This window comes from Myotis davidii, unplaced genomic scaffold (genome assembly GCF_000327345.1).
Source record: "Myotis davidii unplaced genomic scaffold, ASM32734v1 scaffold1226, whole genome shotgun sequence".
NCBI lineage: Eukaryota > Metazoa > Chordata > Mammalia > Chiroptera > Vespertilionidae > Myotis > Myotis davidii.
In genome coordinates, this window is record NW_006297390.1 from 260,223 (window position 1) to 271,335 (window position 11,113).

Genomic DNA, 11,113 nt, shown 5'->3' on the forward strand with positions numbered 1-11,113 from the left:
ACAACAATATTCATAGCAATGTTGTTTAGCACAATCTCAAACAGAGCAAATCCAACAGGAGATAGCTTGGCTGTGCGATGGGAGAGAAAGAGAAAAGTCAAAGGTATCTCCAAGGTTTTTCACGTGAACAACTGGAAGATCAGAGTTGCCATCTCTTGAGATAGGCAAGCCTGGCAGTTGAAGACAGTATCAGAAACTGGTTTTAGACGTGTTATGAGGCATCCAAATGGAGGTGTCCAGCAGGCAGTTGGATATGCAAGTCTGGAGGACTAGCCTGGGTTGTGCATTTGGGGGAGTCCTCAGCATACAGAGTCCCCACAGTCAAGAGGTTGGGTAATATCACAGACAAGTGTGACATGGGGGCACTTCTTGGATGACTGCTGTAGTCTCCCCCCCCTGCCTCAGACGTCACGCCCACCCTCTATCTCCGCGGCCGAAGGTCACCTTTCAGCATCCAGTGACCTTGTGAAAGCAGAATTCAGATGCTGGGACTTCACGGTCACGGTCTCAGCCTCTCCAATGGCTTCCTGCTGCTTCTGGACGGAAGCCCCACTCCTCCGCAGAGGCCCTGGCTGCTGCTCACCCCCCCACACTTCTCTCCTGTGCTCTGCAGACCGCCCGGACTCATGGGCCTCTCCCATTTCCCTGCATCTGCGCTAGCTGCCCAGCCTGCGGGAGGGGCACCCTCATCTCTCCCGGTTCCTTGTTTTCATTCAGATTTCAGCTCCAAGGGCCCCTCTACCGCATTCCTTCCCGAACACTCTCTCCAGGGCAGTGGTCGGCAAACCGAGGCTCACGAGCCACATGCGGCTCTTTGGCCCCTTGAGTGTGGCTCTTCCACAAAATACCACGTGCGGTGCGCATGTACAGTGCTATTGAAACTTTGTGGCACATGCGCAGAAGTCAGTTTTTGGAAAGGAGATAGACAAAACAAGTATACAAGACGAGTGTGGATGGGAGAGTTGGAAGGGGTCGACCTCAGCGGATGTACCTCAATCAGATTGAGGAGTTTTTAGCAAAGGCCAGCTTAGGAGTACCCTAATTAAGTTAATAACAATGTACCTACCTATATAGTTTTAGTTTAAAAAAATTGGCTCTCAAAAGAAATTTCAATCGTTGTACTGTTGACATTTGGCTCTGTTGACCAATGAGTTTGCTGACCACTGCTCTAGGGTATTTGATCACGAGTCACCCTAACAGGACACTCAGTAGCACCTTTTTATGGCACTGATATCTGCCAGCATGTTAGCTCTCTGCAGATCATCTGTCTCCCCTTGGAGGCGCTCAGCTCCCCCAGGCAGTGGCCCAGGCTTGCTCTCCATTGTGTGTCCCCAAGGCCATGGACTGCTAAGCCACCTGGGAGGCAGTCACGCATATTTGCTGAATAAACGTCTTACAGGATATTGCATTCTTTTTAGCTTCCAAATCAGGGGCAGAACCTTGAGCTGCCATTTTCATTTCATCCACGCTTTATCTTTCTTCACATCCTTTCACTCCTTCACCAGCTCCCCCATGGTCACAAACACCCAACAGTGCACTAAAGATATTAGAAGGAATACTTTATCACAGCCTGTGAATCGGAGGATTGTGTAAAGAAGTTACTCTAATCTAAAGGTCCGCGCACAGCGGAACTCACCCGGTGACTCCAGAAGGTGCCTGACCCGCCTCCCCAGCAGCTGCGCCCCAGGAGGCCCAGCGGGTTGGGTCTGCGAGGCCTGGGAGCCCCGAGCTGTGGTGCCGTCATGGGGGAGGCCCTGGAGCACGTCTTCATTCCCATAGGGCTGCTGGTGTGCCTGGTCTGCCTGGTAAAGTGGGCGAGATTCTCCAGATGTATTTTCCTGCACTTCTGGAAAGTTCTGCCAAGGTCTTTCCTGAAGTCAATGGGCCAGTGGGCAGGTAAAGAAAGCGCTCCAGTCTTGGGTTTTGTTGTTCCTGCTTATTATTGTTTGTGTCTCAGAAGGCATTCTGCATCTTTTTCCTTTGAGCAAAGATGGACTTCCTTTGGGTGATTTTAAGTTGGGTGGGGACGGGGGGTGTCTAGAAAGCATGAGTAGCATTAGAATTGTTGGGCAAACAAGAGGGGGTCTGGGAGATTAGCTGGAGTGGACTGTGCCCGCCACCCATGTGCTTGTCCGCGGTCCCCACCAGCTGCACTGTCTTCCTTAGGGAGTTTCTGATGATTCAGATATAAATGCTGCAGATGCTCCGCATCCTCCTCTCCCGATTTCCAGAAGCCCCGAGAGCCTCGGTTTTGTTACAGGGTGTTTCAAAAGTCTGAAATCCAAATAATTTTAATTCACTTTATTGAAAAAAATTTTTCTCCGAGCCCTTTTGGGAAGCGAGGGTATTACAAAATGCAGGCAACAAAGATCTCTGTGGACACCTTTTGAAGATAGAATCTGGGTCTGGTGTGTCCCCGGCAGGTTAACTGCTGCCTCCTAATGGGACTTAGTCCTGGGACTGCTGGAATCTAGCCCCTGTCTGGGTGTAAGGTAGAGAAAGAGCAGGAGGCTGTGGTTTCACGTTAGATTTCCAAGTTGGGCACCAAGACATCCAATGGCTTAGAAAAAGTATTTAAGCAGCTTTAGAAATACCATGCCAAGCTAAATAGGAGAAATCATAAGCAGCTTCATAGGGCTGCCAGATAAACACAGGATTCTCAGTTAAATTTGAATTTCAGATAAACAAGGAGTAATTTTTTAGTGTATGACACCCCAAATGCTGTGTGGGACATATTTATACTGAAAACTATCCGTTGTTTACCTGAAAATCAAATGTAACTGGGCATCTCGCCTCCTTATTTGCTAAAGTGCAATCTTACAACTTTAGCAATGGAAACAGAAAAATTACGATATGAAAATTGCTAGGAGTGGAAAATGGGTTTTGAACTGGGGCATGTTCCATTTGCAGTCCATGTGAATGCTCCCTCGCTTGGGGGCTGCACGCTGGGTCCATGAACTTGCTGGGGGCTCGACCTTGAGGGTCTGGACCCACATGCTCTGCTCTTACAGATGCAAATGCCCATGCCTGAGGGCGCTGTGAACTCTACAAGTGCTGCCCATCAGTGCTGGGCAAAGCCCTCTAAGAACACTCGTTGCAAAAAAAGTTCACATGGGGCTATAGACTTAGCATTTGTCACTCAAAAAACATAATCTTAACCTGTCTTCTGAATCAGTCTTGAATAGTGTTATAATTAGCAGGAGTAAAATGTCCATGGGCATAGGCAGATATTGGGAGATAATACAGGTCAAATGGAGTGTGGGGCGGGGGTGGGGTGCAGACAAGAAGAAGATCCAATTACTAGAGACTGAAATGTCAACTCCTCAGGGCCCTGTTGTTGGTTGGCTAATCATGTCAATGGTATATCTTAATAGACTTGTGGCCGCAAAGTCAGCCAGCCTGTGTTCAAATCCATCATCATCACTGAGCAGTACGACCTTGACCAAATTGAGAATGTCCTCTCTCTTGTCTTCTGATCTAGGAATTAAGAATAATGATGGTCCCTACTTTAGGGCTTGTTTTGAATATTGAGATGTTGCATCTATAACACTTGAAGCAGTGCCTGGCAGAAAGGAAGCTCTGGATAGATGCCAGTCATTTATTGATGCCATTATCTTAACTATCTGAGCAGTACAACCTTGACCAAATTAAGAATGTCCTCTCTCTTGTCTTCTGATCTAGGAATTAAGAATAATGATGGTCCCTACTTTAGGGCTTGGTTTGAATATTGAGATGTTGCATCTATAACACTTGAAGCAGTGCCTGGCAGAAAGGAAGCTCTGGATAGATGCCAGCCATTTATTGATGCCATTATCTTAACTATAGTACCGGCCTCATCCTGGGTGATTTCTGATACCCCCATAAGAGAGGGGAAGTGGTGAAGATAACCCTGAGCATGGTACTTCTAGTAAGAGGGACAGGTAACACCCTGGATTCGCTCAGAGGTACCTAATTAAACAGATGACACCATTAGCAGCTACTAAGCCCGGTGCCCCTGCCAGGGTGCTGCTGGGAGCATGCACAGCTTGGCCTGCTCTCACCTACGAGCGTTGGGTACAGAAGGATGAGAAGGCCCACCTGATTGTTCTATGTGAATCAACAGGCCACTGAGCACTGCCTCTTCAGGGCCCTCGTTTTATTTCAGCCTCTTCTTGCATTTCTGTGTTTTCCTCTTTGTTAAGCTCCCTGCCTGCCATGGGCATTGATGGCCGCTGGTCTGTGGGGGCGGAGAAAGGAAAGGGAGAGAACTGGACTTTTAGGAGGAACCTTGAAATGTCCCACAGTGACAGCTGGCTGTGTGGGTAGAGAGATAGCAGGTGCACTGCTTGCCCTTGATGCGTTAAAGGCTTGGAAATGTCTAAACCCTTATGGGGTCTGAAGGAACTGTGCCCTGCCTGGGGCCCTTTCTTTCATTTTGGAGTGTGTTTTCATGGCCTCACCAGCCCCTCAAAAAGAATAAAAAAAGTTTCATTGTGAACGTTTAGTGAGGGAAGTTGAGTGCTGCTTTGGAATATTTAAAAAAATATATATTTTTATTGATTTCAGAGAGGGAGAGAGAGAGATAGAAACATCAATGATGAGAGAATCATTGACTGGCTGCCTCCTGCAGCCCACAGCCAGGGCATGTGTCCTTGACTGGAATCGAACCCGGGACCCCTCAGTCCACAGGGCGACACACTATCCACTGAGCAAACCGGCGGGGCTGCTTTGGAATATTAAGTGTCCTAGGGAGGTGGCCTGCAAGAAAACATGGCCAGCTAGATAGAGGACTTTAAAGGTTAATTCTTTCCTTTGAAACCATTTCTGCTTTTTGCAGTGATCACTGGCGCAGGAGATGGGATTGGGAAAGCTTATTCATTTGAGGTGAGTTGTTTCTTGGCCTTCTCTGCCCCTTGTATTGAGCACATTATAAAGCAACAGACATTCATTATGAAGGGACATATTTTCTGTAAAAAAGGAAATTTGAAAGTCATAATGTCACTCCCTGGATACCTTTAAAAAATGCAATGATATTCAAAGGTAGCAGTATCTCCCCTTAGGAGTTGTTTTACAAATATAGGGTCATTGTTATTTTCTAGTGTAATTGTACCACAAGCATCATATACTTAAGCACAATTTCAAAAAAGTATAAACTACTTTTCTTTTATGTATCCTTTACATTATGGTTAGGGCATATATTGATTTAAAACATCATTTGTGTAGACACAACATATCTATGACTTTAATTCCATGAAGATCAAGGGGCATTACAACTATTATATAAAGAGAGGGTCTGATAGGGCCGAGTCGCTGCAACATTAGTGTCTTTCAGTATTTCTCTCCAGGCTTCTTGTTGCTCTGCAGATAGATCCATAGATTGATTGATCGATAGATAGATACCTAGGGAATAGATGGGTACCTTTAAAAATACGTTTATAGCATGTGTAGTCTTACATGCTATTATTACTGTATTATTACAAATTCCATTAATAAAGTATTGTTTCCTGGAATTCCTATGTATTTTATTTCTTACTGGTGTCATTATACTGAACAATGTGAAATACAAAGGAAGAAATACTAGTAGAATCTTAGGAATTATGAGGACGACTGTTAAAAAAAAATCAGTGACACCTTAAAAATAGAATCAAATGCGTTTGCGTTGTGAAAACTACATCCAACAGCAGTGCAGCACCCAAGGGTTTTCTTGTCCCCGAGGCCTTCATCATGACAGATGCCAAACCACCTGTGTGAGAGGACAGTGCGAGGTGCATGGGAGGCACTTGACAGAAACTGTTGGGGCTTGAACAAACCTAAACTATTCCAGTTAGAAAAGCTCCCGGTGCTGGTCTTTCGGGCCGGCCCCGCCCATCCTGTACCCTCTGCCCATAAGTTCTTGGGCACAGACATTGCTCCAGCTCTTTGCTCTTATCCTAGCTGGTGAGTAACAACTTTCTGACGGCCAGCGGTGCTCAAGGCTCAGCGGGTGAGTGTTGAGGTTGGGGAGACTGTTCAGCAACCACTTTCCAAAGTCTTGTGTCTTCCATTCCCCAAAGAGAAGGACAATTTTTCTCGCTGTTTGCATTCAACCTGTATCACCTTTTATATAACCATTTCCACCTTAGACCAGGTTTCTGGTCTGACTCCTCATCCAAAACATCCACGGCTCCCCTCTCAGTTCTCGGCATTGCCCAGAAACGTGGGTCCTTCATGATTTTCCAGATTCTTTCCTCAGATTCATGCTGACTTGGCCTGCTCGTGGTCCCTTTGATGCTTGAGACTCAGATACTTTTCTTGCTGTAGAGGGGACCCGTAGGGACGCTCCCGTTAGCATTCGTTTCTCTACTGTTTCCGAAAGCCGTGGCCTGGGCGCCGGACGCTGAGGGTCCAGCCCTCCCTCTGGCTCTCACTGTCTGGAGACTGGACAGCGACACATTCCTGGGCTTCTAGGCTGCACTAGCCAAGACACACCTCCCAAGAGCCTCCAGCTCTAAGTTCTGCTTCTGTCCTAGACGGATTCTTGCTTTGCTCTTCTCCTGGTGACACCTCTTCCTGTGTGCTCTGTTGTCCTTTGCTAAGGCTGGGAGACAGTTTTCAGGACTTCCTCCATCCCTTCATGCTGGCTTTTCTCCTTCCAGTGAGCCTGCCCTTGCTCCCTGGTAGGTGCTGCTCCACGGAGAGCAGTGGGGAGACAGGGTGCTGTGGACGGCGATGGCTGGGAGCCCCACTGGGAAAGGGTTAGCCATCTCGTGTCACACCCTGCCTTCCACACTCCCTGCAGAATCTCCACATCCATAAGCTGGAGGCGATGGCAATCCCACTGGGCTTTTTAAAGGTTAAATGGGATGAGGAGGGGAGGTGCTTTGCACAGAGTAAGCCCCTCAAGGGCAGCCACTGCTATTTTGGGTGTTTAAACTGTTTTCTTTACCACAAATTCCTCTTTATTTTTTTAAGGAGGAGGAAATGTACTGTACTTACCATATTTTTACTTTTTCCATTCTTTCTTCCTCCCTGATGCTCCAAGAGTCTTTCTATATATAGAGAGAGAATTTGTTGATTTGTGGATTTGTTGATCATAGCCATTCTGACAGGTGTGAGACGGTACCTCATTGTTGTTTTGATTTGCATCTCTCGGATGATTAGTGACTTTGAGCAAGTTTTCATATGCTCATTAGTGACTTTGAGCATGTTTCCCTGGAATTTCTATGTATTTTATTTCTTACTGGTATCATTATACTGAACAATGTGAAATACAAAGGAAGAAATACTAGTAGAATCTTAGGAATTATGAGGACGACTGTTAAAAAATCAGTGATGCCTTAAAAATAGAATCAAATGTGTTTGCGTTGTGAAAACTACATCCAACAATAGTGCAGTGATGAAAGTCCCTGCTCCCTCCTTGGCTCCTCTGATGCCGGCCTGGCTCGGGGGTGGCCACTGTTACTGCAGCCATACTGCTCTGTGGGGCGCTGACAGATGCTGAGGTTTGACTGTGGTGACAGAGAGACCCAGTGACAATCCTGGTTTTCCTGATGAGCAGGTGGCTGTGCTCAGGTTCCTTCTGTCTTGTCTTGTGGGCCTTTGCTCTGGTCTTCAAAGCTGGAGCGGGGCCATGAGCATGCCTGTGTCCTGAGAGCCCGCAGACAGAACTCAATCCTGTGGCCAAGCCGGGCAAGAAAGGCCAGGCGTCACTCGCCACCTGCCCGTAAGGACATGGCAATAAAAATGTATTTAAAAAATGAAATAGAACATCACTCTCATCCTTGAGACATTCCATAGTCACCACATGCCTTTGTGTCCCTCCCTCACCCCCACTCATGTAAGCACAGATCATGATCATTGTGTTAAAATGTCCTTACTTAGAGCGTTCTATTACATATGCACATGACCCTAACAATGTGTTGGTTGCACCACTTGTTTTGATTTCCATGTAAACTGATTCAGATGTCTTCTGCAACCTGCTTTTGATGGATCAATAGCATGCCTTTGAAATTCATCCAGGCTGATGTGTATAGAATACGGTTCATTCATTTTCATAATTATGTAGTATTCCATTATGTAAATAAGTCCCGGTTTAGCTACCCTTACCTCTGTTGATGAACTTTTCTGCCGTCTCTAATTTGCTGCCACGAATGCATTGTCTGCGTCTCCTAAGGGCTCCTTGAGAACGTGCCCAGGAGCAGAATTGCGGGCTCAGAACTTAGGCAGAGGCAACACTGCTCGGCAACGTTGCCTCCAGCCAGTTTCCAAAGTTTCGGTGTTGAGATGATAGCAGCCTCATGAACCGAATAGGGAAATGTTATCTTTTTTATCCTTTTGGAATTATTGGTTTTTTTTTATTTGAATGTTTGATAGAGTTTATCTGTAAAACCACCTGGCCGGAGTTTTCTTTGTGGGACAATTTAAAAACTATTTACCTATATCATTATCAGCATCACTTCTTATTTATATGAATATATCATATTGATTATTGCTATTATTTTTAGTGACTATATGACTATTGGGTTTTTAATTTTTCTTGAATAAGTCTTGGACTTATATTTTTCAAGAAATGCATTTATGACACCTAAGGTTTCAAATGTGTTGGCACATACTTTTTTTTTGAAAACATGCTCTTATCATGTTTAGAAAACTTTAGCACGAAACACATTTGTCAACGGTTACCATCTAGTTCACAGAATCACTGGGAAGGGGCAGCAGCTATATCTAAAATGAGCAGAAATACCGAGAGGCTGGATGGTGGGGGACACAGCGGAGTCGCCCCTCCCAGGAAGTTCACATTCCTCCTCCATTTTCTCTCTTCTTTTGGGAACTCTAATTATTCAGATGTCGGTTAATATTATTTCTGGAACTTCTATTATTCATCCCCTATTAGCTTCCCCCCCCCTCATAATTTCTATTTCTTTGGCTTTTTGCTTTCCTGTCTACAAAAGGATTTCATTAATTTTATTCTTCAGCTTTTCTACTAAATTTTTCATTTTTTGTTCTATTTATTTTTAAGTTTCACATTTCTAATACAATTAAAAATGAAAACCTTTCAAAGAAGTTAAAAATTGTTTGCCAATTCTGATGGTGTGTTTCTCAGCCCTCCATGCAGGCCTATGTGACCCTGTTTTATGGGTCATCCAGGGTTAGAACTGCTGTATCTTCCTGATGAACGGACTAATCTATATTTCTAGTAATACTAATTTGCTTTAATGCCTGCTGTGATTGATATTGATAAAGCTGTGCCTTTTTCCTTTTGGTTGGTGTTCCATAGATATATGCAATGTTTTTTTCTCATTTTAGTTTCAGCCTTATGTTTTGGGTGTGTTTCTGGAAGGTAGCATGCAGCCCCGTTTTAATTTACTCCTCCTGGGTGTTCTCGTCTTTAATGGAGCGTAGCGGTGCGGGCACTTCTGAAATCCTGCAGGTATTGCGATTACAGTGTAATCATTATGTTCATTTAGCCAAGTAACTCAAAGGATCGCTAATATTTTAAAAGCACAAGGATACCTGTGGAAACTTGGACTTTTATTTAACGTAGCTAGGAAGCATACAGCAGGAAGACAGAGGAGCTCCTTGGAGAGCATTTGATAAGCGGGGCTGTATGTAGTCAGTCGGGAAAGGAACGTGAAATCATATGGGCAAGATAGGTACCAGCCCGGCTCCCTTTCCATGGGGCAGTGATTGCGCCACCCCTGGGTCAGCCTCTCGGCCAGGCTCCGAGCCCGCAGGCCCTCTGTCCCTGGCCCTGTTCCAGGGCAGTGGTTACCTGCCCCAGCGTCAGACCAGGTCAGGCAGCTATTGGAAAACGTTCGAGGGTGGTGTTAATAAACAACCCAAGCATTATTGTTTTGCCTGTATCAAAGTTTGGGATGATGTTTTCCTTAACGATTTAACATCAAAATTAATTTTTTTTATCACAATGTGTGCATTATGGCCTTATTAATATGATAAGGTTAGGGGTAATGTTACCTACAAAACAAACTACAAAGGCTAGAAGCAGTTGTAAAATAAACATTTGTACACAAGAAAATTAAGCTGTGGCATGGGTACTGTAAAACTTAGAATTGGCATAATTAGCTTAATAAAGAGCAAATGGTGGGAGGAGACACATCTACCACACTCACTTTCATAAAGATGGAGGTCTGCCCCGGAATAGAGTCGGTTACAGAAGACAAAAAAATACACAAACTTCTTTGTGCTAAGCCACTGAAATTTGGAGTTATTTGTTGCAGCAGCTAATGTTATCCTAACTAGTGCAAATTAACAAGAAATGTCCAAGATTCACATGAAGAAACTTTAAAAGTGTTTAGAAGAATGTATGAAATCTGAATAAATGGATACCATATTTATGGATGAGACATCTGATTACAGCCAAGATGTAACTTCCACCTAAATGTCTCTAATTTTAACATACTACTTTAAAATATATACAACTTTATCTGTAAAATCACACTAAGAAGATTAAAAAAATAACATTTTGAAAGAGAATAATACAGGGTAGGGACTTCCTCTATCAGACATCAGATACCAAAGCTTTATTGTAAGATTATGATTAAATCAGAAGTGGCCGTGTCATTTAAATAGCAAACAGGTCAGTGAAAACAGAACAAATCCATCAGAAACAGACCCATGTACTTAGGAAAATTTTGCATCTGACTAAGTTGGCATTCAAATCAGGAAAGAAAGGACAAATAGAAAAATGTCGTTGAGACAATTAGCCACCCATTTTGAAAAATATAATGCTAGATGATTTCAACCTCACACGTTTTTCAAAAATAAATGACAATAACCAAACAAACTACGAAGAGTTGTAGGAAAATCTGCTTATATCCTTGGAGTTAGAGAAAATCATAAGACAAAAATTAAACCTATCAAGTCACAAACTTGATAACATTAAAATAACCTATCATGTATGCCAAGACACCATAAACAAAGGAGAAACACTGCTACATATACAGTAGGCAAATAATTATTATCAAGAATATATAAAAAAACCTCCTACAAATTTATAGGAAAACTAGAGGCCCAGTGCACAAAAATTTGTGCACTTGGGGAGAGGGGGTCCCTCAGCCTGGCCTGTGCCCTCTTGCAGTCTGGGACCCCTTAGGGATGACCACCTGCTGGCTTAGGCCTGCTCCCTGGGGGCTTG

At 44.3% G+C, this 11,113-nt stretch overlaps 1 protein-coding gene across 1 annotated transcript in view; it reads left to right on the top strand.

Moving 5' to 3' along the window:
- Positions 1-1,742: 1,742 nt before the first annotated feature.
- The window catches only part of HSD17B3 (hydroxysteroid (17-beta) dehydrogenase 3), a gene marked incomplete at its 3' end in the record, with an annotated part of 22,810 nt that continues 13,439 nt past the window's right edge, over positions 1,743-11,113 (top strand). Inside the window, exons 1-2 of the mRNA XM_006773172.2 lie at positions 1,743-1,896; positions 4,817-4,863. Of these exons, the coding sequence (XP_006773235.2) occupies positions 1,743-1,896; positions 4,817-4,863 (201 nt within the window). The remainder of the gene's footprint in view (positions 1,897-4,816; positions 4,864-11,113) is intronic.